The 27,468-nt window shown below is 50.0% G+C and overlaps 1 protein-coding gene across 2 annotated transcripts; it reads right to left on the bottom strand.

Annotated features, from left to right (window-relative positions):
• Window positions 1-821: 821 nt before the first annotated feature.
• NR2C1 (nuclear receptor subfamily 2 group C member 1) lies at window positions 822-19,617 on the bottom strand. Of its 2 annotated transcripts, XM_054386400.1 has the most exons (13): window positions 19,534-19,617; window positions 17,129-17,362; window positions 12,999-13,080; window positions 11,893-12,072; window positions 10,112-10,259; window positions 9,923-10,013; window positions 9,111-9,295; window positions 7,414-7,573; window positions 6,191-6,312; window positions 4,725-4,864; window positions 3,782-3,919; window positions 2,594-2,699; window positions 822-1,156 (listed from the first exon to the last, which is right to left on the bottom strand). In XM_054386400.1, exons 1-13 carry the CDS (start codon window positions 19,603-19,605, stop codon window positions 982-984), a joined length of 1,833 nt encoding a protein of 610 aa, XP_054242375.1. In that variant the 5' UTR covers window positions 19,606-19,617; the 3' UTR covers window positions 822-981. The 2 variants fall into 2 exon arrangements, with proteins under 2 accessions (XP_054242375.1, XP_054242376.1); XM_054386401.1 differs by lacking the exon at window positions 17,129-17,362 and having other exon boundaries at window positions 19,534-19,611.
• Between the last annotated feature and the right edge of the window lie 7,851 nt (window positions 19,618-27,468).

Raw genomic sequence — 27,468 nt, 5'->3', positions numbered from 1 at the left:
ACTGCATCAGACCAGCTCACATGTAAAAAGTAATCATACAGGACAGGCTGGAAAAGAAGAACTACAGAGCCAAAGGCTCACAGAAATATAAAAATAAAGACATGAACACAAGTTAAGAGGCACCTAGAGTGCCTCCAGTGTTGTGCACTGAGTACGGAAGAAGGAGTGTGAAAAAAACTCTAACTTCTGAGACCAGAAAGCCCAGGAGATTTGTGTCTCTGAATATCTGCAGTGCACACTTCTGTTTTTTTCACAGTATAACCCAGCTGGTAGCATCCTTGGCAGACACACCACAGCTTTTCTTTGCATCCACAGAACAGTCAGTGCTGCCTCTCTGCTGCATCACTTTCATCATCTCCATCAACACAGCATCAGAGTATTTTAACCTGTGAACTTCCTCTACTTTCCCCGCACTTCTCCTGTGTTTCACTCAACAAGAAACAAATCTCTCCTCAAAACAACAGGCAAAGCTCAGCCTGGCTGTAGTGCTCTTGTTTCCATGGACACCCTGGCCTTTCCAGGATGCTGGAGCAGGTCTCTTCCGTTTCAGCAGTGAGAAAAAACTAGCAGCAAAACACCGAAAACACAATTCAGGAGAGCAAAGTTAATTTATTTGTCTAAAACATCAAACCAAGTCAAGATACCTTAGTTCAGTCAGAGCTGCTTCTGCTTCTGCATCTTCACAAGCTTGGACTTCATAAACAAATATTCCAAGTTCATCTATCTACAAAAATAGGATGGGCAATTCTTGACTCTCTGCAGACATCAAGTTCATTTACAAGTCCTCGAAGCTCAAAGGGAAAGCAGGAAGCGATCCTACATCTCTTACAGTGCTCTGCCACCTTTCCCAAGCACACTGGAAAGGAGGATCTTGGCCTTCTTTGGAAAGGTGCAGGGGAAGGCTTATTGCCATCTCTTGGAGACAGGGTATGCACTTCCATCCCCACGAGTGCCACGGGGCACAATCCCTGGCTGCTGCTCCTATAGGGCGTGCCCAAGGATCTGGGAGTTGTAGTCGGCCGTCTCCATCCGCAGGATGTAGGGGATGATGCTGTCGATCTGCACGTTCCCGATCAGCCCTGCAAAGAACAGCTCCTCAGTCAGGGCAGCACTCATCAGCCTCAGAGCAGGCAAGCGCAGCAGGAGCCTGGACAGCCTGGAAAAGAGGTTTGGTGAGGAGGTGTTACTTGTGGGCACGCTGTGATGGTTTGAAACTGTCTTTTTAATTTTTCCTTGCAAAGTTCAGAACAGAGAAAGTGAAAGAATGTAAATAAGTCACTAAGGTGTAAGAAAGCAAAATAACGATTGTTCTAAACACTTCCATTGGATAGATAGAAATGTTTAAGAACTATTACCCAAAACAAAGTAGGCACTCTGCACATTCTGCGTTCGGCAGTGGGGGCAGTTGCTGGGCTGTCTGGCTGCTGTTTCTTCTTCTCTTCTGGCTGAAGATAACACACTGACCTTGGCAGCTAAGTTAACAACTTTCTGCTTAACTAACTCTGCTTTCTGTCCAAGGGGGTCTGGGGGGGAAGCTCCTGGGAGAGGGAGGCCCCTTTGGGAGGGTCCCCTTGGGGGGAAGCAAAGGGAGATTGGTTGTGCTTTTCTCTTGATTGTATATATTTGTAAATGTTGTGAATTGTGTCTATTTGTACATATTCATTGCATTTCATCATAGATTGTAGATTTGCTTGTAAATACAGCCTTCATTTGCTTCCGGGGGGGGCGGAATTTCAGCTCACACTGACACACACGCACTGTGGTGTTCATCACAGCCCTCTTAGCAGGAGGAGAGGAGAGAAAATAAGAAGGGATTCATTTTCAACTGGTCAAGCTTCACTCTCTCTGGTTCAGGAAAGGCTTAGGCACTGAAATCAGCAGAGCACTGAATGTATGTTCAGCAATGTCTGCAACAGTACAGAAATGGGAATATGTCTTTCAATTACATGGCCTCTGGGATGTTTGGGTTTAGACTAAATCATAGAATCACAGACTGGTAGGGGTTGGAAGGGACCTCCAGAGATCACCCAGTCCAACCCCCTGCAAGAGCAGGGACACCCAGGAACACATCCAGCTGGGTTTGGAAAGTCTCCAGAGACTGAGACTCCACAACCTCTCTAGGTAGCCTGCTCCAGGGCTCCAGCAGCCTCACACTGATGAAGTTTCTTCTCATGTTGAGGTGGAACCTCCCGGGTTCCAGTCTGTCTGTTGCCTCTCATGTCCTGTTACACCACCAAACATAGCCTGGCACCTTCTTGACACTCACCCCTCAGATATCTACAGGCATTGCTCAGATCTCCTCTCAGCTTTCTCCAGATTAAACAGCCCCAGGACTCTCAGCCTTTCCTCATCAGACAGATGAAATATTCCAAGTAGGTGGAATTTGAAATGAAAACATTAAGTGTTTGGTTTATTACCAATATTTCATTTTGGAAATGAACAATGAATGAGTAATTCTCACGATGTATGCAGGAGTAGATACTCTGATTTCTAACCTTTAAGGAGGTGAGAAGAAAATGTCCATATTTACTACAAGCAAAGCCCTACTTGAGAAGAGACTCCATTAATGGAGTCAGCATCAAAGTTTACAGACCTGTAAGTGTCATCTGGATAAACTTTTGTGACATAGTCTTGGAACTCCATGTAGGCCTTCTCTTGAAACTTCTCAATCTGGACCACGTTTTCTAGTCCTGGGTGATCTGCAAGAACCAATCCAGGTTGTCAGAGCTGTTCTGTGTGGGATGCACTGAAACCCACTGTGAGCACCCTGCGAGCACTGGTTGGCAGCTTTAGCAACCTCCCAGTCCTAGCAGAGGACACTGCTTTACCTCCTTGGATTTCTTTCCCCCTATGTTTGACTTAGTTTTTTATATAAGCACCACCAGACACTTGGAAGAGTTCAAATGAAGCAGCACTGGCAAGTCTGATATCACTTCTGATGAGGCAGCTTGGCTGGGTGGCAGGACAGCAGCACTGTTGCCATACACTGACACTGGGTGGAATTTTCATAGAATCACAGAAGTGTTAGGGTTGGAAAAGCCCTCTGAGATCATCAAGCCCAACCTTACACCCCCCAGCTCCATGACCACTACACCATGTCTCAAAGTGTCACATCTACTCACTTGTTGAACCCCTCCAGGGACGGGGACTCCATCACCTCCCTGGGCAGCCTGTTTCAATCCCTGGCCACTCTTGCAGCAAAGGAATTTTTCCTAACATCCCACCTAAACCTCTCCTGCTGCAGCTTGAGGCCATTTCCTCTGGTCATTAGTCACTTGGGAGGAGAGCCCAACACTGGCCTCACTCCAGCCTGCTTTCAGGTAGTTGTAGAGAGCAATGAGGTCTCCTCTCCTCAGCTTCTTCTTCTACAGGCTAAGCAATCCCAGCTCCCTGTGTGTGCAAATTTCATAGAATCAGACTCACAGAATGGGTTGGGTTGGAAGGGACCTTAAAGATCACCCAGTTCCAACCCCCCTGCCATAGACAGGGACACCTCCCACCAGCCCAGGTTGCTCAGGGCCTCATCCAGCCTGGCCTTGAACACCTCCAAGGAGGAGGCATCCACAGCCTCCCTGGGCAACCTGTGCCAGTGTCTCCCCACCCTCACTGGAAAGAATTTCTTCCTCATCTCCAGTCCAAATCCTCATCACACCTTCCAAGCTCCTCCAACCAGCTCAGCAGTAACTCCACAGGTGACAGTGACTGTGTGCAGTGACACAGGCAGCAGTCCCATGGCAGAGCCAGCAGGGACTGAAGCTGGCCCTTGGGCATGATCACCTACCAGGACTGAAGAGGACGATGGCTTTCAGGTAGGCATACTCATGGCCATCCAGGCAAAGCTTCACCATGCTGTTGCAGAACTCCTGCAGTTTGAAGATGTGCTCCATCACCACTTTTCCTCTTTCTGTGGGCAGATTGTCTTATGTCAACACAGACAGGAGGCAAGGCACAGATGCAAAACTGTGGTCACAGGACTTTCACAGAGAATGATTTCACTAGATTCAAGGAGTGGGAAATCTACCTCTCTATACATTCACACACTAGGTGTGAGCAATCTTGACACCAACAATTATGGACCAGAACAAGCTCTTTTTCCCCCGTTTTCATGTTGTACAACTAGGTCTCTTCCTGCTACTAAAGCTTCCAGTGGGGACTAGAGACTGAATGACCAACTTCTGGGTACAGAACACACTGCTGCTGCTGATCTCTAAGGGTCAGGTGCCTTGATGTTGGTTACTGTCCAGTGTCACAGAATCACAGAATGGGAGGGGTTGGAAGGGACCTCAGAGATCATCCAGTCCAACCCTCCTGCCAGAGCAGGGGCACACAGGGCAGGGCACACAGGCATGCATCCATTCCCCAAAACCTGGAACTGCAGTCAGCACTGCCTCCAGATGTGGAATTGCAGTCAGCAGTGCCCCCAAGTGTGGAACTGCAGTCAGCAGTGCCCCTAGATTGTGGAACTGCAGTCAGCACTGCCCCCAAATGTGGAACTGCAGTCAGCAGTGCCCCCAGATGTGGAACTGCAGTCAGCACTGCCCCCAGATGTGGAACTGCAGTCAGCAGTGTCCCAGATGTGGAACTGCAGTCAGCACTGCCCCCAAATGTGGAACTGCAGTCAGCAGTGCCCCCAGATGTGGAACTGCAGTCAGCACTGCCCCCAGATGTGGAACTGCAGTCAGCAGTGTCCCCAGATGTGGAACTGCAGTCAGCCTAGAGCTTACCTTGCTGCAAGCTGCCATGCAGGTGGTTAACAAAGGCTGCCAATATCATTGCCACATTTATAACTTGTGAGCACTGTGCAAGACCAAGTGTGAACAGTTCATTCCAGCAGGCTTTCACCAACAGGATGCTGTTATCCTGCCTGGTAAACACAAAACAGTGTCACTTCACCATCACATCTGCATTCAGTTTGTTTTTCTCTTTTAATCTGAAGAATGCTTCAGAAAACATTCACTGAATTCAGCCACAACAATCAGAACCAAAATGAAGGCCTGCAACAAAAATATTTCTGTTTTCACACTAAGATTGAAACAGGTTGAGAGTGACTTTTGTGAAGAAGTAATTTTATGTTCAGTTGTCTAAAATGAGATGGATTTCTACCACAAAAGCAGAGCTGAAGTGACAGAAAATGACAACTCTTTGGGCTTATTCCATCATGGCTGTTTTCTGAGGAATATTGACATTGACAATTGCAGACAAAACACAAAGAAGTTTGATTGGTTCCTGTCTTGTGGATGTAGAAAGGACTCAGAGGTCCCTTTTTTTCATCTGAAAGCTGCCAGGTTGCTACAACTTCTGAATTAAAAACATGTCTGAAATTGAACACAAGATCCAAGTTCCTGAGCTTCCTGACTGCTGTTTTACATGCTGCCTTCATCTTTGGAACAAGGTTTGAAGTCTAGATTTCAAAGTGTAAATAGAAGTCATAAGGAATTCTCTGCTGGAAGAATTAGTCACAGAATCACAGATAGGTAGGACCTGGAAGGGACCTCTGGAGATCACCCAGTCCAACCTCTCTGCCAAAGCAGGATCCACCAGGGCAGGTCACACAGGAACACATCCAGGTGGGTCTGGAAAAGTCTCCAGAGAAGGAGACTCCACAACCTCCCGGGGCAGCCTGTGCCAGAGTCTCAACACTCTTCCTAACTTCTTCCTCAGCTCCACTCTAACCCTACTCTGCCTCAGCTTCAAACCATTCCCCCTTGGCCTGTCTCAGACACCCTCAGCAAAAGTTCCTCTGCAGCCTTCCTGCAGGATCCCTTCAGGTCCTGGCAGGCAGCTCTGAGGTCCCCCTGGAGCCTTCTCCTCTCCAGGCTGCACACCCCCAGCTCCCTCAGCCTGTGCTCACAGCAGAGCTGCTCCAGCCCTTGGATCATCTTTGGGGCCTCCTCTGGACTCTCTCCAGCATTTCTGTGTCCCTCTTCTGCTGGGGACACCAAAACTGGAGGCAGGATTGGAGGTGGGGTCTGAGCAGAGTCAAGAGGCAGAATCCCCTCTTGCCCTGCTACTTTCCTTCAAAACCCAACCTGGAACTGGACTGAGGCTGGGAGCAGTTTTGATTCAGAAATTTTACTTTCACGAACCACCTTTAAAGAAACAGATTTTGAAATGTCTCTGGAGAGTGAGCATGAAAACTGAAAAAGTGCATCTGCACAAGAGGAGTGAGCAGAGGAAACCAAACACTTACCCTAAAGCTTGGAAAGATGGAATGGAACGTGCCCAGTGCATGGACAAGAACAGCAACCTGGAGGCTGTCTCACAGATATAGTGAACATTGAGATACTCAGGCATAGGAGAGGGCATGGTGAGCTGGCAACAACAACAACAACTGTGTTAAAACCGAACTGTGCAAGTCAATCATTTCACTGTCTTCATGGAGAGGGCATGGGGAAGAGAGGGAAATATCAGCCTTAGAGTTTAAGAGACAAAGTGAAATTGTTTTCTTAAATAAACATGAGATAACCCTGAAATAAAGTCAAGTGACTGCCTTCTGCATTCTTAGCCATGCTGTTACACCCTAGAGAAGCTACAATGCAACAAAAAAAGGGGAAAAATGGTCAAACTCCATCTTAGCTAAATGTGTGTGGGACACACAAGATGGAGGCTCTCAAATACAGCTCAGCTTCTGAGACACTCTTAAGGACCAGAAGCTTTGAAGGAGCATTGCAATTAGAATGAAGTTGCCTCCATTTATGAAGAGATAAATACATCCAAAAGCTCCCACACAGAGCTATTGTTACTTTCTAAAGCTTCCCCCAGGGGAGTGAAATGAGTGGTCTGAAAAATCAAGGAAATCAGAGAATTTTTTGGGTTGGAAAAGTCCTCTGAGCTCATCCAGTCCAACCAGCAACCCAACACCACCATGGTCACTAAATCATGGCCCAAAGTGCCGTGGCCACAGGTTTCTGGAACCCCTTCAGGGATGGTATTGGGTTGGTCTCCTCTCCCTAGGATCAGGTGACAGAAGGAGAAGAAATGGCCTGAAATTGTGCCAGAGGAGGGTTAGGTTGGAGATGAGGAAAAATTTCTTTGCTGCAGGAGTGGTCAGGGATTGGAACAGGCTGCCCAGGGAAGTTCAAGAAACCTGTGGCCATGGCACTTGGGGTTCAGTGGCCATGGTGGTGCTGGGTTGCTGGTTGGACTGGATGATCTTGGAAGGCTTTTCCAACCCAACCAATTCTGTGGCTCTATAAAGCAGTGCAGCTGTACCACTGAAAAGAGCTGCAGGTCCTCTCAAACAAGAAGCTAACTGATGAGCAAGAAGTGGCACATTGGTCAGACACAAGTGCCAATGCCTGCACAGAGAATGGCTCTTCTGAGGAACTCCAGAGAAGGTCTGATCAGGTCCTTCTCCTACACTGCTGTGTCAGAATGGCTGCAAGCAGACAGCAGACCCAAAGCCCTCAGTACCCTGAATGCTACGTGTGCATCACTGAGCAGGGGTCCCTCTATCTCCACGATGTTCATGCCTGTTTCTGCTCCCAGCAGGACACCAGCTTCAGCACTGTCAGAGCTGTGGCAGGCTGGGCTCTCTCCAGGGTTTAATGCTTTGGCAAGAGTATCAAAGGCCCTGTAAGATCACAACAAACATAAATAAACAAAGAGAGAAAAGCAACATTCCCCTTCAGAGACTGCTTCAATTTAGGGGGATCCTGCCCGTGTCTGAAGCCTCTACTTAGACGTCTGCTTCAAAGAGCCACATTTGGGAAACAAAAGTCAGCATCAGGCTTTTCCTGACAGCCCACCAAACAAGATCCCTGGGAATTCCAACTTGCAGTGGCTCTGAAACAAAAAATAGCAGCAGCAGATCCTGTTCACAGCAGTTGCCAAGAAATTCACAGTTTTGACATATTGACTGTGCTGCTGATTCACAGTTTGCCTTTCAGGATCTCTGCAGTGATGCTTCCTGAGGGCGCTGGCACCAGCAGTTTGAGGACAGCATCACCAGACTGCTGCTAAAGCAACTTCTTGCACACAGAACTTGTACAGATTTTTGCTGCTATGGGGCACAAATGGAAAACGCTTTGAGTGCTGAGCTGTGCTTGGTTAGTCAATTGAATTTGAAAACATTGTCTCCAAATCACAGAGTTGTTTGGGTTGGGAAAGTCCAACCAAACAGGTAAGAGAAAGCACTTTCAGGCTTCCAGGACCACAGCTGGCAGCCTTTGATGTGGGGCAGTGACTCCAGCCACCAAGGGTATGGGGGAGATGTCAGGACAAGCACAGATCTATAGTCCTCATTATTTTGCTGCTTGATAACAGCTCTGTTCTTCTGCTCAAGAACACACCTGAGCTCCACAATCTCCAATGAAAACCAGAGACCTGATCACTGCCTGCAGGCAGAGGACACATCCTGAGAGCAGTATCAGTTGTGTTCAGTGCTGCATGAAAAACTCAGGCACTCAGGTCTGAAAGCTCACAAAAACTCTTAAGCAGAGCTGGTTCTCAGTTTTGAGCCACGTTCAATACCAGAGAGTCTAAAATCACTGCTCTGCTGCCCAAGCCTGGGGTAGGAGTTTGCCAGTTTCCCTCCCTCCCCCCCACTCCAGCTATCCGCATCGATGGAGATGCTTCAAACGAACTCTGCACAGTCACTGTGCTGGACACAACCATTCACAGCCACAGGAGACACCACAACAAAGGAGCTGCTGGCACTGCCTCAGGCTGGGGGTGCAAATCAGTCCTTCAGTCCTTCACTGGCCTGTACACCTTGGTGTGCACACATGAGGGTGACTGAGGCATGCACAAGTGGACTGAACAGATGGGGATGGACTACAGAGAGGTACCTGGGATGTCTTCTGTCTCCAGGATACAGAAAGTAGGCATAAAGGGAATGCATTCATGGGTAAGCTCTAGAAGCTGCAACATTCACATTGAAATTCATTTCAAACACAGACAACCAGAAGTATTTCATTCCCCAATGGAACTTGCTTATGGTTTCACTTGGAAGAAGCTTACAAGGTTGATGTTCTCCATGAGCTCAGGCTGCTATTGCCATTGCTCTTAATGCAGCTGTATCTCCTACAGTGGGATGATTTAATTACTGCTCTGAACTGACACACACCTTGCCAAAAAGCATCAAATACTTTCAAGGTAACCTGCCTTACCTTGTAACATCACTGCCAGCTTGCTCTTCTTGCTGCAGCTCAGATAATGATGCATCTCCATTACTCAAACTGTCAATCATAGACAGCTCTGTAGTGCTTTGTGAGAGGTCTTTGCATTTACTGAGGTTTGCCAGTGAAGTCACCACATTTGCCAGGGTACTTAAATCCCCCTGACATGCTTCAACCTAAGGGAAAAAAAACCCAAACCCACAGCTTTTAGTTCTCTCATTCTGGGAGCAGTGAACTTGCAACAGAGAAACCTTTTGCATAAATAAAAAAACCCACCATTGAGCATGTGAAGAGGATGTGTAAGGAAATTACTGTTTTCAGTCAGTGGGTAACCATAAAGCAGCAGACACTGCACTGCCTCCAAAACATGAAATATTTAGACATTGACAAGGAAAAGCTATCTGCTTCCTTCAGAAAGGATGCTACAGATGGCAAGCAAGTGCAGAATTTATCCTCTCCACTCACTAGTCACTCACCAGGGCTGCACTAAAGGGTATTTTTAGCATCTTTCTTCCTTCCTTCCTCATGTAAATGAGTCACTAGAATAGGGTCAGAGAATGGGTGATAAGAAGGAATGGATTAAAAAAAAAGTCACCTTTAAAAGCAAGCAGGAACAGAATTCTGCCCTGAAGCAGGCTGCCCAGAGAGGTTGTGGAGTCTCCTTCTCTGGAGACTTTCAAGACCCATCTGGATGTGTTCCTGTGTCAGTGGGCCTAGATGATCCTGCTGTGGCAGGTGGGCTGGACTGGATGATCTCCAGAGCTCCCTTCCAACCCCCCTCACAGTGTGCTATCAGCACATACCTTATCTGGAGTCATCACCACAGCAGGCTCGTTTTTGATTGCAGACTGGTGGATGTTAACAAACATCCCCGACTCCAGCAGACCTGTAGATCTGACACACACAAAAAAGAAGAATCCTTTGGATTAATTAAAAAGACATAACTGTGTCTTCCTGCTTGAGGCAGCCTCTTGTGAGGAGCAGGTGCATACCTTGCTGTTTCATTGTCTGTGACAAAGGTTGGAGTTGCAGCCAGAGGACTTCGCAGGTCCTTCCGGATGTAAATCTTCTCCGTGGATGCTGCACAGTTGGAAGATTTTTCTCTTGACACTTCAATAGGTTTCCTCTCACACTGCACAGCTAACAAAGCAAGATACAACTGGTTAAACCACATCCAAAGTCACAGACTGAGAGATAATCCCTTTTTTCCCCCCCACCTCCCTCTCTATTTAATCTGCAGTTTCAATAATGACTCTGAAACACCTCCAAATAATGAAGCCCAGAACTAATAAGCTACACCTTGGGTTAAAAATGTAACACACTGACTTGATTTGTGCTGAGTGGAACCATGCAGGAGTCAAAGGCTGAGACCAAACACAATTTTAAAGTTACAGCTGAGGGAGAAGTTCCCTTATCTGCAATTTGAACCTTTAAGTGGAGGCTTACATCTTCTCCTCACAACTTCACTATCCCAGAGAAATCCCTTCTGTTCAATTTGGGCCTTTAAGGGGAGGCTTACAGCTTCTCCCTCCCTGAATGCCCTACCCCACAGTCTCTGTTCATTCATAAAGGCCTCTTGGTACCCTTTTTCCCATGGGCTGTAGGTGTTGGCTGAACCCACCTAACTTCATGCACTTAAGAGAAGCTTCTCACATTAGGACTTCAGGCTACACAGAGGGAAAGAGACATCCAGAGAGCTCAGTTCAGACCATTTCAGACCTGGGTGACACCTTGGCCCATGAGCACTGACTCCAAAGCAGCAGCAGGTTTTTAATTTGAATAGTTCAGTGAAGCTAGGGAGGCTTTAGTCTACAGATGGCATCACCTTGCTTTGGATGTGAGGTGGGGGTTGGGCTCTTCTCCCTAGTCTCAGATGACAGGAGAGGAAATAGCCTGAAGTTGTGCCAGGGGAGGGTTAGATTGGAGATGAGGAAAGGTTTCTTTGCTGCCAGAGTGGTCAGGGATTGGCACAGGCTGCCCAGGGAGGTGGTGGAGTCCCCAGTCCTGGAGGTGTTCCAGAAACCTGTGGCCATGGCACTTGGGGCCATGGTTTGGTGACCATGGTGGTGTTGGGTTGAAGGCTGGACTCCACCACTTCCCTGGGCAGCCTGTTCCAATGCCTGACCACTATTTGAGCCTAGAAATTCTCCCTAATATCCAATCTAAACCTCATCTGATGCAGCCTGAAGCCATTTCCTCTTATCCTGTCTCTAGTTACTTGGGAGAAGAATCCAACATCTGCCTCACTGCAACCTCCTTTAGGGTAGCTGTGGAGAGGTCTTGGTGAAGAACTGAACTCTAGGTCACTATGGATCTCTGCCTGTGCAGAGCTTGGTCAGAAGTGACCAGCAGTTGCCATTGATCTCACTGGTGGACAACAGGACAACATGCAGAAGGATTCAAAGTGTTCAGGAGCTTAATTCAGGCAAAGATACATTGACCTTCATGTGTAAGAAAATGAATGTAGAGACATGCTTGACATCTGCCACCCAGGAATAACTACTCATAGAATGCCTTAGGTCAGAAGGGACCTTGGACACCATCTCCTTCAAGCTCCCTTCCTTCCCTTTCACCACTTGCAAGGTGCTCCTTAAGCTCCCCAAGCGACCTGCATGCCTGCAAAGGGCTATTGATACACCAAGCTGGCACAGTTCTTGAAAGGAAAGAGATACCACGGTAAAAAGAAACATAGCAAGTTGAGATTACGGGCACTAAAGCAGGGCACACCCCCACCCCAGAGCTGCCAGCTGAGCTGAGCTCCCTCCGGACTCACAGTCCTGCTTCATGCCAAAGGCGATGCATCGCTGCAGCCGGCAGTACTGGCAGCGGTTGCGGTGGTGCTTGTTGATCACACAGTCCTTGGTGCCACGGCAGGAGTAGATCAAATTCTTCCTGATGCTCCTTTTGAAGAATCCTTTGCAGCCTTCACAGGTTACTGCTCCGTAGTGGCGCCCTAGGTGAAGGGCACCACGAGTCACAGTGGGTGTTGGGCACTGGCATTGGGGGTTTAGAGGTTGTTTCATAGGCACAGAGTGGCTCAGGCTGGAAGGGACCTCAGAGCTCATCTCCTCCAACCTCCCACCATGGGCAGGGACACCTCTCAGCTAGACTCAGCTGCTCAGGGCCTCATCCAGCCTGCCCTTCAACACCCCCAGGCAGGAGGCAGCCACAGCCTCCCTGGGCAGCCTGTGCCAGAGTCTCACCACCCTCCTACTCAAGAACTTCTTCCTCAGCTCCACTCTAACCCTGCTCTGCCTCAGCTTCAAACCATTCCCCCTTGGCCTGTCTCTAGACACCCTCAGCAAAAGTTCCTCTGCAGCCTTCCTGCAGGATCCCTTCAGGTCCTGGCAGGCAGCTCTGAGGTCCCCCTGGAGTCTTCTCCTCTCCAGGCTGCACACCCCCAGCTCCCTCAGCCTGTGCTCACAGCAGAGCTGCTCCAGCCCTTGGATCATCTTTGTGGCCTCCTCTGGACTCACTCCAGTAGCTCTGAGTCCTTCTCCTGCTGGGGACACCAGACCTGGAGGCAGGATTGGAGGTGGAGTCTCACAAAACCCAAGTATTTGCTATTTTACTCAGGAAAAAAATCACCTCGAACCCCCTTTTTTCCCCCATAGGTTACAGATCTTAAAATATAAAAGTGTAAAACAACCTAAAAAAGGAACATAAAAATCCAGCATAAAAAAGGGCAAGAAGGTGGTGAAGGGTCTGGAGAACAGGGCTGGTGAAGAGGAGATGAGGGAACTGGGGGTGTTTAGTCTGAAGAAGAGGAGGCTGAGGGGAGGCCTCATTGCTCTCTAGATGGAGAGCAGCAGAGCTTAAGCTCATAAAATTGCACCTTCTTAATTACAAACTAAATGGGAAGAAGACAAAAGTCAGTACCTGATGCCTTGTCTCCACACACAACACACAGATCAAACACTTTACTGAGGCCCTGTTCATTGGGGGAGTTGTCTGTTAAAATCTGGGAAAAAAAAAAAAAAAGGAGAAAGAATTTAATTTTTCTTACCATCAAGAAAGGCTAAAATACATCTCATGCTGGTGGCTTTTTCTTTAAGGCAGGGAACCAAACCTACAAAGTGTGAGCTTTACTTGACTCCAGTTTAGTCTTTGTAGACACAGAGGAGCTGCCTGCCATGCCACTGTGCTCCTTTTCAAGGTGAAACAGAAATTTTAGATGTAACAATTCTGAGGAGGGTTCAGGAGTTCATTTCATTCATTAAGTACTTCTGCAAAATGGGCTGGCAGCCTGGAAAGCATCTACCACCTGCACACTCTTGCCTGCATTCAGCTTTGGATTTATATCCCAGTAACCTGCTCATCCTAATGACTCCCTCAGAGTACAAGAGACTGATGGAACAAAGTTCCACACTCAGGTTTATTAACCTCTTCTGTTCATACTACACATAAATGGTGAGCAACAGATAATGCACTCAGGACACCACCTTCCCCTATCAGGGGCTACCTAGTTTGGCTTTCAGCCACACTGTGACATTATTCCAGTGGTTTTGTTGTCTCATTCATGTACCTCTGGTACCTCTAAGGCTCCATCAAGCACACAAAATTAGGACCCCATTCATGTACCTCTGGTACCTCTAAAGCTCTATCAAGCACACAATATTAGGACCCCATTCATGTACCTCTGGTACCTCTAAAGCTCTATCAAGCACACAATATTAGGATTCCACTCATGTACCTCTGGTACCTCTAAGGCTCTATCAAGCACACAAAATTAGGATTCCATTCATGTACCTCTGGTACCTCTAAGGCTCTATCAAGCACACAATATTAGGATTCCACTCATGTACCTCTGGTACCTCTAAGGCTCTATCAAGCACACAATATTAGGATTCCACTCATGTACCTCTGGTACCTCTAAAGCTCCATCAAGCACACAATATTAGGACCCCATTCATGTACCTCTGGTACCTCTAAAGCTCCATCAAGCACATAAAATTAGGACCCCATTCATGTACCTCTGGTACCTCTAAGGCTCTATCAAGCACACAATATTAGGATTCCACTCATGTACCTCTGGTACCTCTAAAGCTCCATCAAGCACACAATATTAGGACCCCATTCATGTACCTCTGGTACCTCTAAGGCTCTATCAAGCACACAATATTAGGACCCCATTCATGTACCTCTGGTACCTCTAAAGCTCCATCAAGCACACAATATTAGGACCCCATTCAAGTACCTCTGGTACCTCTAAAGCTCCATCAAGCACACAATATTAGGACCCCATTCATGTACCTCTGGTACCCGTACTATAGGCTCTATCAAAGCCACACAATAAAATTAGGACCCCATTCATGTACCTCTGGTACCTCTAAGGCTCTATCAAGCACACAATATTAGGACCCCATTCATGTACCTCTGGTACCTCTAAAGCTCCATCAAGCACACAATATTAGGACCCCATTCAAGTACCTCTGGTACCTCTAAAGCTCCATCAAGCACACAAAATTAGGACCCCATTCATGTACCTCTGGTACCTCTAAGGCTCTATCAAGCACACAATATTAGGACCCCATTCATGTACCTCTGGTACCTCTAAAGCTCCATCAAGCACACAAAATTAGGACCCCATTCATGTACCTCTGGTACCTCTAAAGCTCCATTAAGCACATAGTAGTAGGACCCTATTAATCAACCTCTGGTACCTCTAAAGCTTCCCTAAGCACATAATATTAGGACCCCATCACTATGGGGCTGGCACTGTAGCCTTCCAAGTTGATCTTTAAAAGCTCAATCCCATCCTGATGTAAATAAAGCACAGCAGAAGCCCAGTTTGAAAAAGGAGCACAGATACCATGAGGGACAATTGTGTCAGTGCTCTTCCCATTGAAGAGAGATTATAGCTTAGAGGCTTTCAGAGTTTCTAACTTCTGCTGTCTCTTAATGGGAAGCTGGACTGTCTCACTCCTGCTTGGCATGCTCTACACAGGATCTCTGTTGCCAAGAATGGTAACTGACCAGAGAGAAAATCAATAAACCACTTTTAAGAACATGTGGAAGGTAGCACAGATGAGATCTATAGGTGTGCTTAACAAGCATACTTCTTTTCAGCAAGCCTTTGTCACAAGTATTGTCTCACAGGTTCATCATAAACAGCCTTCAAAGGAAAATAACATTGAGTTAAAAGAGCATTCACTTCCTGACCCTTCCTGACTCTCATTATCATCATTATGTATCTCCAGGACACTACAAAATACACATAAGCAAATTCTAAGTCCTTCCACAAGTGAAACCTGTCCTGGAATGGCAAGTTGCACATAAGGAAGGATTAGAGAAGAGGGCCCATGAGGAGACAGAATTCTGGACTCAGAGAGCTCATCATGAACATGAAGAATAAACGCTGATGACTAAGATGAAGGAGAGCCATTGAAGGTAAACAGATGATGGGAGAAAGGGCCTGGCCAAATGAATCCATGAAAAAATGCAATACAGGAGAGGTTTGCTGCAGAGCATCTCAGGTGAAGGCCACAGAACAACTAAGGTGAAACTGCAGATGATCATTCAGGGCAGAAAACATGAAAGATCCTAAAGAGGATGCAGCTGAACAACAAATGAGTGGTGCTGTGCACTTCATGAACTTCAAGTGGAAGAAAGGAATCTCTTACCCATACACAGTAGCTGATCGCAGAGCAACCCAGCTGGAGGGACAGAACACTCTACTGCCTCTCAAACTAACCCATTTTTCCCAAAATGTGCAATCAAATTTTTTTCTCCAGACTGGAACAGGCTGCCCAGGAATGTGGTTGAGGCCCCATCCCAGCAGACATTCAAGATCTGGCAATGTGGCCCTGGGCAGCCTGCTCTGGTTGGAGGTGTCCCTGCTGAGTGCAGGGGGGTTGGACAAGATGACCTTGGAGGGTCCCTTCCAACCCAAAGCAATCTGTGACTTCCTCTACCCCTGGATTTTGCCTTTTCAACCAGTGTGGCAGAATTCTCATCTCTTAAGTTGTCCTTCAAAATATTTGTTTTATGGCTCACTTCAAGTTGCATCCCATTGGTTTATGCTTGTGTGGAGGTTTACCTAACATTAACCTGCAGGCTACCACTAAAAATGCTTAAATGCCTCTCAGTGGGATTGGCTTTTGCTACTGCTCCCCTCTCTATAGCCATCAAATTCCTTGGAGCTAGAATCTTGGACATCCACTTGCAAAGATCTGAGTTTCAAAAGACCCCACACAATATAGACTAGGGAGATATGGTTGAAGCTAAGACATGTGGGCAGCACATCACAGCAGTGGACTGGCTTCCAGAGGAGCACAAAAAAAGATCAGGGGTCTTCAGTTTCAATGAGATTAAAGAGGAACTGCTGGAGCAGTTCCTCCTCCAGAGAAGGCCACAAAGATGATCAGAGGGCTGGAGCAGCTCCCCTGTGGGGACAGGCTGGGAGAGTTGGGGCTGTTCAGCCTGGAGAAGAGAAGGCTCTGGGGAGACCTTGGAGCAGCCTTCCAGTACCTGAAGGGGCTCCAAGAGAGCTGGGGAGGGCCTCTTGCCAAGGGCAGGGAGCTACAGGATTGAAGCAATCCATTTCCCTGAGTAACAACCTTGGAGCACAACTGACACAGCAGAGGAGTAGTTACAACATAGGGAAAGGAGCAGTAGGAAATGTTGAGTGCTGAAGACAATGGAGAAAACAAGTCTGGCCTGCAACAATGCATGAAAACAGATGGAGAGTCAATGAAGCAGAACTAAAGAAGGCCTGGTGGTATGGCAGGAGCTGGAAATGGCAACAAAAATAGCAGCAGTCTTCCTAAGGCTAGAGAAGGCTAGAGAATCTTCAAAGGAATAAATCTACCAAAAACAAAAGTTTTTTTTTTTTTTTTACCTCATCATTTCTATGAACCCATCCTGAGTCCTAGTGCAAGGCAAAGTACAGCATTAAAAAAAAAAAAATCCCTAAAAGAAGGAGAACCGAGACAGACATCACTGGAAATAAAACATCTCTTCTTATCCCATTTGAACAAAAAAATGATGAAATAAAGTGGATTATCTACCTGGATTTGTTGTGCAGATATATCAGGGGATGCAAAAAACAGTTGGTTGACACCTGCAGCATCTGGAGTTGCTAGGATAACTTTTCCTGGAGTGGAATCTTGTCTGGCAAGGATCACCTTGCTTGGGGTAGAGCCTTCATGATTTGTTAAGATGAACTGCTGCTTGCCTGCTGAGCTCTGATCAAGTGCAGTAACAATCTGAATCTTCTGGCCCGTCTGCTGATCTGTGACAATCTAATAATACATTCAGCTCAAAGGGTTATGGAAATGGTAAGTTCACCTTCCTGGCACTTCAAGAAAACAGGACTGTTGCCTTGGGGGTGTGTGAAGCAGGATGGACCTGCCCTCTGTCATACCAGAGGGGAGGAAACTCTGGCAGACCCTTGGGTTTTCATGGTATGTGGAGCACTTCTCAAAGGGGTTTGAAGTCAGACTCTGAGTTTTACAACACTACTCAAACCCCAGTTCCAGCATCCAGAACCTGAGCCTTCCCTGTAGGTAGCTCAGCCCTAGGACCTGTTAGGTGATGAGAAACCTAAACTCTTGACTTCACTGCACACCACGTGAAGTGCTTAGCACCTCCTAGGTTTGGCTGCTTAACAAAAAACCTTCTTAGAGACACAAATCATAGAATCACAGAATTGTCAGGGTTGGAAGGGACCTCAAGGATCATGCAGTTCCAGCCCCCCTGCCATGGGCAGGGACACCTCACACTAGAGCTGGTTGCTCAGAGCCACATCCAGCCCAAATGTAAACTTCCAAGTCAAAACTAAGCACCAAAGAGCAAGGAAAACAATAAACTTGTTGCACCTCTCTCTCTATTTCAGACTTCATTTTGGGCTGCTCTTTTTTCCACATGTGTAATTTTAAATCAAATCCAAGTAAACCAGAATCTCTCTCTGACATTTCCTCCTTTTTTATTTTTAAAAAAAGGAAAAACTTCTTCCCATGTTTCATTTCATAAGCAAGAACAGACCTAGAGATTGTTTTTGCCATTTTACATCCCTGTTTTCAAGCACAAATACAACAGAGCTTCATTAAATAATCCTCCACTGAAGTTATTTCAAATATAACCAAGACTTCAGAGAGCTTCCACTATAAACCTCCATTGTAGTCAATTCCTGCTCAAGCTGTGGCCTCCCCAGGGCTGAGGACAGGGGCACCATCACTGCCCTGGGCCTGCTGACACAGAAGGATTAGGAGTCTGCCCCTGACTCTGAACTAACAGAGCAGTCTAACAGCTCATGGCTTTCTGTGTGGTCATCCCACATTCAGACCCTGATGCTGAAATTATGTTCAATGGCTTCCTGCTACAGGGACTTATAGAACACAGGTACTGACTATGCAAACAGAGGATAAACAGATGGTAATTAACATAAATTAGTTAATAAAAGCCAGAGCTGTGCACAAAGAGTAGAGAAGGAGAGGAGGTAGCTGAAAGGACAAAGATCTGCTGGATGGGTGAGACTGGTACCATGGCTACAGCAGAGGCAGGGGGTGATAAAACAAAACAAATGATCAGGTATGGAGGGTGGTTGTGGACTTGAGAGACAGGACAAGGACTGAATGCAATGCACCGAAACAAGGACAACAGTGGCAAGTATTGAGGAGTGAAGCCAGCAGAAGGAAAAGCAGCCAAGATGCTACCAGCAGCTGCCTTGCTTAGGTGAGGGGTTTGGCATGCAACAAAGGTACCTGAGAGGATTTCTGAATGTATTCTGCAGCTGGTATCTTCTCAAGGATGAAATGTAAAAAGAAAACATTTGCAAGGCCTTGCATGGACTTTTAAGGGCTAAAATAGAAAATTCTATTGCCCACATGCTCCTCACCTCCCTATACTAGCTTAACTACCCCCACGGCCAAGAACTTCCTGCCCTCGAGGTGGTCACCTAGCCAGGCTATCAATTAGCAATTATCAATTAGTGAGACATCTACCACTGGTTGGGACAACCAAATCCCAGCATCCTTCTCAGACATTGGGCTACCTTGCACTTCATCACTTCTACCAACGATACAATGCAGTACTCCCCTCCCTGCCTGCTCCCACATCTAGGGATGTTCTAACAACTCAGCTGTCCTACCAAGCCTAAACATCACTCTGCTTTTAAAGAGCAATACAGAGTATTGGGGAAAGGCTTTTTCCAGAGTATTGGGGAAAGGCTTTTTCTGTTCAGTGGATTTCTTTGTAAATCTTAAAATTCTTAAGAGGAAAAAAGAGAACAAAAAGGGGGAAGCACAAGATTGATGTTTTATTCCTGGTTATACAGGACCAGTCTCTGCAAGCCAGGGCTGGACAGTTACATTCAGGCAGATAACATCACACAGACAAAGCATGGCAGCTGTGTGAGAGCTGGCAAAACCAAAGAGCTCCTCTCTGCTCTGACAGCCTGCCAGCCTCAGCATACCTGTATCCTCTGTGGCAGGGAGAGGCCTGAGTCTGCAGGGACGATCTGGATGCGCGGTGCCGTCCCATCCATTAGTGTCTGCGTGGCAGCAGCGCCCTGGCAGCAGGCAGTCTGGAGAGGAAACACAAACGGGAGGTTGCATCAACTTCTGATTTCACAGACTCACAGAATGGGTTGGATTGAAAGGGACCTCAAAGATCATGCAGTTCCAACCCCCTGCCATAGGCAGGGACACCTCCCACCAGCCCAGCTTGCTCAAGGCCTCATCCAGCCTGGCCTTGAACACCTCCCTGGAGGAGACATCCACAGCCTCCCTGGGCAACCTGTGCCAGAGTCTCACTGCCCTCCTTCTGAAGAACTTCTTCCTAAGATCCAGTCTAAATCTGCCCTCTTCCAGCTGCCCTGTCTCTAGACACCCTCAGCAAAAGTTCCTCTGCAGCCTTCCTGCAGGATCCCTTCAGGTCCTGGCAGGCAGCTCTGAGGTCCCCCTGGAGCCTTCTCCTCTCCAGGCTGCACACCCCCAGCTCCCTCAGCCTGTTCTCACAGCAGAGCTGCTCCAGCCCTTGGATCATCTTTGTGGCCTCCTCTGGACTCTCTCCAGCAGCTCTGAGTCCTTCTCCTGCTGGGGACAGCAGAACTGGAGGCAGGATTGGAGGTGAGGTCTGAGCAGAGCAGAGCCAAGGCAAAGGAAGTTGTTTTCTTTTTAATGTTGCAGACTCCTGAGCACCTGAATCAAACCCCTTCTGGCACCAAAAGGAATGGCCCTAAGCTACCTCCTGGCCTGAGTTTCCAGCTCTCTCCCCAGTGGCAGCTCTGTGACTCCAAAGGCAGCAGCAAGGTCTTGTTCCTGCCCTTGTCAGTTCTCAGCCTGAGGCATGGCTTGCCCTTGTCATGCACACACTCCTGCTGCAGCAGTGCTGGAGGCAAACTGCAGGGCACAGCTTTCCACAGCAGCAGCAATTTACATCAGCTTAAGCCACCTGAAATCTCCCATCTTTCCCACAGCTCCATGAATTGTTGTGAGGGGAGCCTTGGAGTTTGGACACACTCATTTTTGGATTGAGGGGAGCCTTGGAGTTTGGACACACTCATTTTTGGATCTTACAGATGAACCTGGTGAAGATGTAACAAACAAGGGGGTGGCAAAAAAGGCAACATGCAGCCACAGGACAAAACAGGCAACACTCATGATGGCAAAGTGTTCTAGCAGGGAATTCTGGTCCATAAGCTGAAGTGCTGCACAAGGAAGGGCTTGACACGCATCTGTTTTCTTGCCTCATCTCCTGTTACAAGGAAGGGTTTTATTTTCCAGTTACAGCAACCTTAATAGTCAAAGCTACTGCTATAGGCAGTGCAAGGAAAGCAGCCCAGTTAGAGCAGTTTCACACACAGGAGCTTATTTACAGCTAATCCTCATCTGCTCTAGCAGAGATGTTCTTCAGCACAGACAGTTCAACCTTTTAGGAGCTGTGTAGCTCTCCACTTAACAGATATTGGCCTTTTCCAGTCCCAGCACAGAAGGTTGAGATGCTGGAGCTTGTGTTCCCTGCCATGCTGCTGGATTCTCACCACCAGCAGAGTCTGTACTGGTTGTGGCAGAATCCTGTACTGGTGCTAACAGCTGCCTGCAGCAGGACCTCTCTGTGAGCACAAGGAATGGCTGTGTGAGACAGGAGGTATGGGTGCATTATTAATTCACAGTATTGGCAACCAGAGTTAATAAAACATTGACAACACTCAGCTCCTCAAATCCAGGACTGGCAACAGAGATCCTTTATTAATCCTGTTAGGAGCAATAGAGACAAGCTCTGGATTCCTCTTAGAAGCAGTGGAAGAGGTTCACTAGGGGGAAAAAAAGTGGGAAGAAGTTTGGAAGAGAAATGAGGGCTCCTCAGTCACAGCCCCAGAGGCTGTGGCAATGCAGTTTAAATCCCCTTGCCTCCAACACTGTCTCCAGTTCTGCTGTCCCCAGCAGAAGAAGAACACAATGCTGCTGGAGAGAGTCCAGAGGAGGCCCCAAAGATGATCCAAGGGCTGGAGCAGCTCTGCTGTGAGCACAGGCTGAGGGAGCTGGGGGTGTGCAGCCTGGAGAGGAGAAGGCTCCAGGGGCACCTCAGAGCTGCCTGCCAGGACCTGAAGGGATCCTGCAGGAAGGCTGCAGAGGAACTTTTGCTGAGGGTGTCTAGAGCCAGGCCAAGGGGGAATGGTTTGAAGCTGAGGCAGAGCAGGGTTAGAGTGGAGCTGAGGAAGAAGTTCTTGAGTAGGAGGGTGGTGAGACTCTGGCACAGGCTGCCCAGGGAGGCTGTGGCTGCCTCCTGCCTGGGGGTGTTGAAGGGCAGGCTGGATGAGGCCCTGAGCAGCTGAGTCTAGCTGAGAGGTGTCCCTGGGCATGGTGGGAGGTTGGAGCAGATGAGCTCTGAGGTCCCTTCCAACCTGGGCCATTCTAGGATTAAAGATGATACCCCAGGAAAATAAACAAAATAAAATAAAGCTCAGAAAAGCAGGCAGGAGGATTTATGTTCAGGACAGGTATTGAAAAACGTTCAATAAAACTGGGATGCAGCAGATGCTCAGAGCAGAGCAATCCTGTGCTGCTTCAGGAGTTTGGTGAGCACTCTCTACTGCAGAACCTCTCTGGAACCAAAAGCTGCTCACTGCAGAGCAAGATGGCCTGGCTGGCAAACAGAGGAACTGGATGAACTCTCTCTTTGCACTTCCAGCACTCATTCTCACACTGAGCAAACTCTGGTTTGCAGCAGCTCACCTAATTCCAACAAACATACACAGCTCTGAAGTGCCCACAGCAGCCTGAAACTGCATTGAAGAGACAAATGAAGCTGCTTAGCAGGCAGTAACTTAGGTACTGCTCAGTGTTCCCTGATGGTCACTGTTGGGTTGCAGGACACAAAGCAGATGCAGAGGGCTGTGCCAGACAGAGCTTGCAGCCCCCACACCCCTCCAGCTGCTGACTGCCTCCTCACCCTGGATACCAACACTCCCAGAGGCCTGTGAAGCAGATCCTGACAGCAGAGCTCCCTGAGCAGCACCAGCCACAGTGACTGAGCTTATAAAGCTTGCTGCTCAGGGCAGGCTGGCTGCTGGAGCAGGAAAGGTGCACAGCTGCCCTCTGCCAGCTGGATCCATGCTCTATCCTCCAGCAGAACATTGTGTACAAGGTGAAGATCTGACACCTTGCATTCACAGAGTGGGAAGGTTGGAAGGGACCTATGGAGATCATCCAATCCAACCTGCCTGCCAGAGCAGCATCACCTAGGGCAGGTCACACAGGAACACATCCAGGTGGGGCTGGAAAGTCTCCAGAGAAGGAGACTCCACAACCTCTCTGGGCAGCCTGCTCCAGGCCTCCAGCACCCTCACACCAAAGAATTTTCTCTTCATGTTGAGGTGGAACCTCCTGGGTTCCAGCTTGTACCAAGCCTGGCACCTTCACCCTGACCCCCACCCCTCAGATATTGATAGACTTTGCTCAGATCCCCTCTCAGACTTCTCCAGGGTAAGCAGCCCCAGGGCTCTCAGTCTTTCTTCACAGCAGAGATGTTCCAGTCTCCCAGTCATCCTCACAGCCTCCATTGGACCCTCTCCAGCAGGTCTCTGTCTCTCTTGAACTGGGGAGCCCAGAACTGGACACAGTATTGCAGGGGTGGTCTCACCAGGGCAGAGCAGAGGGGCAGGAGAACCTCCCTAGCCCTGCTGGCCCCAAGGGCACAGTGCTGTCCCATGCAGAACTTGCTCCCCACCAGGACTCCAAGGTCCTTCCCCATGGAGCTGCTTTCCAGTAGGATGACCTCTGGTCTGTCCTGGTGCCTGGTACAGTTCCTCCCCAGATGCAGGGCTCTGCACTTGTCCTTACTGAAGCTCATGAGGTTCCCCTTGGCTCAGCTCTCCATCCCATCCAGCTCTCAGACACAGCTAAGCTCCCTGCTCTAAGCAAGGGCTGCTGTGCTTTTGCAGTTTCTGCCCCAGACACAGGGTACTTCCTCCAAGCGGCTTTTCCTCACCAGCTGCAAGCAAACTCCAGCAACTCACTGGCTGCAACAACCTTTATTGGCATAGTACAACGGGGGCACAATAAATCAAGAGGGAAGCTGAGTGCCAGTGTGGGGAGCAAGCAAACAGATCTCACCAGGGGAACTCCTGAGATCTGAGATTACAGTTGAAGGCCACCTCTCACTGGCCTGGCACATCAGCTTTCAGCATCCTGCCAGTGCATTTGGCATGGGAACTATTGAACTGCACACTAGAGCAGCAGGGATTTCATGTTCCCTATGTTCCCCCTCCTACAAGTTTGGTAACAGAATGCAACCATGACAGAACCCATGTAGAAAGGGATTTCTGGAGGCCAGCTGGTTCAACCCCTTTTCCCCAGAAGCAAAGTCAGCTTCAAAGTTAGGTACCTTCAGGGATTAATAGAAGGGACCTTAAAGATGATCCAGTTCCAACTCCCCTGCCATGGGCAGGGACACCTCCCACCAGCCCGGGTTGCTCAAGACCTCATCCAGCCTTTGCTTAGAGCTTTTGTCTTCAGAAGGTAAGAAACTTGACCAGAATAAAACCCAAGTTAAGCTTTAAAAAAAAAAAAAAAACAAAAACAAACCAACCCAACAAAACACCAAGCAAACAAACCCAAACCCAACCAAATGAAAAACTAAACCAAACACCCAACCAACCCATCCAACTCACCCCAATTCTCCCTCCTGTCCCCGGATCTGCCTTGGGCTGTGGCTATTAAGGACATGAAACTGCCACCAAAACTGTTGCCTTCAAGACCTTTCCCAAGAAAGCAACCAGAAAAGGAAAGAGAAACATGACAACTGAGGAGAAAAGTTAACTGCAGTTCCTTCATCCCTTCTCTGCATCCCCATCTTGCACAACACTGCAGCAGCCTTCGCAAGTGGTGCCCAGGCAGCAGCCAGGGCAGCCTGCACCAGCTGCAGCAGCAGCTGAGGAGAGCACCCCAGAGGTGATGCCAGGCACGCTCCTGACACTGCCATGCATGTGCACAAAGCTAAACACCTGCTCCTGTGCTAAGAGAGGGGCTGCAGTGTCTCTGGAGAAAGAGCTAGAGGCAAGCAAACATTTCACAGACCTGCAGCCTTCCCTCAAACAGGTGCCCCTGAGGAAAACTGTCCAGTGAGGAGTGAGCTGTGGGCTGAAGGCTATGTTGGTGATCTCCTGTCACAGCCATGGACTAGGAGGGGGGAGAGTGCTCACAGCATTATTCTGAGGTGGAAATGCTGTACAGGAAAAGCCTTTCACAACCATGCACTGTGCAAGGGCGAGCACTGCCCTGTCCAACACCATGCCCTGGCTTTGCCTCGCCTCAACGCTTGAATTTCTACTTGCACAAAGCTGGTTTCGACGCCAGGAAGCTGTCCTACAGAAAGCTAACCGAATTGGTTTTGCTATCCATTTTTTCTGTGGTAAGCGTGGGAGCAGCTCTTGCTACTCCACCAGTGTCCCTGCTGCCCCTCGCGGGCGGCTGCTATCAAGAGATGAAGAGTGCCCAGCTCAGTGTTCCAAGCACCATGCCCTGCAGTAAAACCGGTCCCGAAAGGCTTCTTTTCTCTCCTGGTGGGTGTTTATCTGCACAAGCCATGCCATCCCCACACCGTGCAGATGCAGGTTCACCCTCTGGTACAGGGCTGTGCTTGGCACACGTAACGCAGCACAGCCCCGACAAAAGGAAGAGCCCCCGAACCCCGCAGCTTTCAGGAGAAACCGCACCCGAGGAGCCAGAGCAAGGAGCAGCCACAGGGTCCTCTGACCTCCTCACACAACAGCGGGGGGCAGGCAGGGGATGCCACCGCAACCCAAACAGAGCCGGGCAGCCGCCAGCAGTGCCCAGGGGGAGAGAACCGGCAGGGGGAGAGAACCGGCAGGGGGAGAGAACCGGCAGGGGGAGAGAACCGGCAGGGGGAGAGAACCGGCAGGGGGAGAGAACCGGCAGGGGGAGAGAACCGGCAGGGGGAGAGAACCGGCAGGGGGAGAGAACCGGCAGGGGGAGAGAACCGGCAGGCACAAAGTGCCCGGGAAGGGCGCAGGGGGGCACGGGCAGACCCTCGCCAGGCAGCCGCGGGGAGGAAGGGGACAAGGAGACGCGCGGCGGCCTGACTGCAGCCCAGGCCCGGACCCCGCCAGCCCACCCCCGTACCCCCGGCAGGCTGCCCTCGCCTCTCCCCTCGCCGGGGGCCTGGGCGGGGCTGCGGCCAGAGGGAGCGAAGGCGGCGAGGCAGCGGCGGGGCCCGGCCGCGGGCAGCAGAGCCGGCGAGCGGCAGCCAGCACCAAGATGGCTGCGCGGGGCCGGAGCCCCACACGAGGCTGGCATCGCCCGGCGCCGCCGCCGCCTCCCCCCGCGACTCCCTTTCCCCGGCAGGAGGGGCCGGAGGCCGGCGGGAAGCGGCAGGCGGCGCCGCCCGGATGCGGGGCGGCGGGAGGCGCAAGCGGTTCCTGTAGGTGAAAGGTCGGGGGGCGCGAGGCCGCCCGCAGGATGCGCCGAGGCCTGGGGCGGGCCGGGCCGGGCCCAGCCCGGCGGCCCGCAGAGGGAGGGAGAGAGGCGGACGGGCGGGCAGCGGCGCGGAACTCGCACCGTTCGCTTGCGGCCGTCGTGCCCGCCAGGCCGCGGCCCGGGCTGTGTCTCACCTGGCGGGCCCGCAGGCCTCTCCGGCAGGGCTATTGGCGGCGGCGGCGGCTCCGGCTGCCGGGGGTCAGAGTTCGCGACCCCGCCCCCTCGGCTCGCTCCCCTCGGCGCCGCCCCGGCCCCGGCCCTCCCCTCCCTTCCTCCCCGCCGCGGCGCCTGCGCTCGGCCGCCGATCCGGGGCGGTGCGCGGAGCTCCTCTCCCTCTCCACCCTTCCGGCCGCCGGTGGCAGCGCCGCGGGCTGCGCGGTGCGGGCGGCGCTTTGTCGGCGTCGAGGGCGGGGGGCAGTGAGGGGATCGGGGCAGCGTTGGGCTGGAAGGAGCGTCCCGGGAGAGGCTGCCTCCCAGGGGAGCGTGGCTCAGCCCCCCGAGCTCCTAACAGCCCTGCGGGCACTGTCGGCCCCGGCAAGCGGAGTCTCGGAGTGCCCGCCGGAGCTGTCTGCAAGGAGAGCGGAGCGCGGCAGCCTGCAGCGCCACAGCTACAAAGCAGCTGGGGTGGCTTTGGGTCGCCCCTGGGCTTCTCCTGCTGCGGCAACTGCAGAGGTGAGGCTTGCAGGTCCGGCTGGAAACGGGCAGCGTGAGGCAGACCTAAACCTGCATCACCCCTGAGTTACCCTCGCAGTCACTGTGGCGATGCTGCCACCTCTGTCTCTGCTTGCATGGCAGCAGCAAGTTGGAGTCGTAGAAAGCATTGGGTTGGAAAAGATCCTTGAGGGTCTTGTCCAGCTCCCCTGCAGGGAGCAGGGACACCTCCAACTAGATCAGGCTGCTCAGAGCCCCATCAAGTTTGACCTTGAATGTCTCCGGGGATGGAGCCTCAACCACATCCCTGGGCAACCTGTCAGGTATTTCACCACTCTCATTGTGCAGAATTTCTTCCTGATGTCCAACCTAAACCTGCCCTGCTCCAGTTCCAAACCATTGCCTCTCGTCCTATCCCCACAGCCCCTTCTGAACAGTCCCTCCCCAGCCTGCCTGTAGCTCCCCTGCAGATACGGAAAGGCAGCTCTAAGGTCTCCCCAGAGCCTTTTATCCTCCAGGCTGAACAACCCCGACTCTCAGCCTGTCTTTGTAGCAGAGGTGTTCCAGCCCCTGATCATTCTTGTGGCCCTCCTCAAGACCCACTCCATCAGCTCCTGGTCCTTTCTGTGCAGAGGACTCCAGAGTTGGACACAATTGCTTCATTAAATGTCAACACAGCTCTGAACAGGGTTTGGAGACTGGCTGCTAAGGGCTTGCCCTGCTGGAGCAAAAGAGGTATCTAGAGACAGGCTAAGGGG

This window comes from Indicator indicator, chromosome 14 (assembly GCF_027791375.1).
Source record: "Indicator indicator isolate 239-I01 chromosome 14, UM_Iind_1.1, whole genome shotgun sequence".
In the NCBI taxonomy this organism is placed as follows: domain Eukaryota; kingdom Metazoa; phylum Chordata; class Aves; order Piciformes; family Indicatoridae; genus Indicator; species Indicator indicator.
The sequence above is the reverse complement of the archived record's forward strand: the minus strand, read 5'-3'. Positions and strand labels throughout refer to the sequence as shown.

Bases quoted from the DNA above. Each gene is read 5' to 3' on its own strand.
- NR2C1 (XM_054386400.1), bottom strand. From the start codon at position 19,605: ATGGATGGGACGGCACCGCGCATCCAGATCGTCCCTGCAGACTCAGGC. The intron at 13,081-17,128 runs GTAGATAATCCA...TTTTTTTCCCAG, and splicing joins TATCTGCACAACAAATCCAG to ATTTTAACAGACAACTCCCC. The intron at 1,157-2,593 runs GTCTGTAAACTT...CCTCTTTTCCAG, and splicing joins TATCCAGATGACACTTACAG to GCTGTCCAGGCTCCTGCTGC.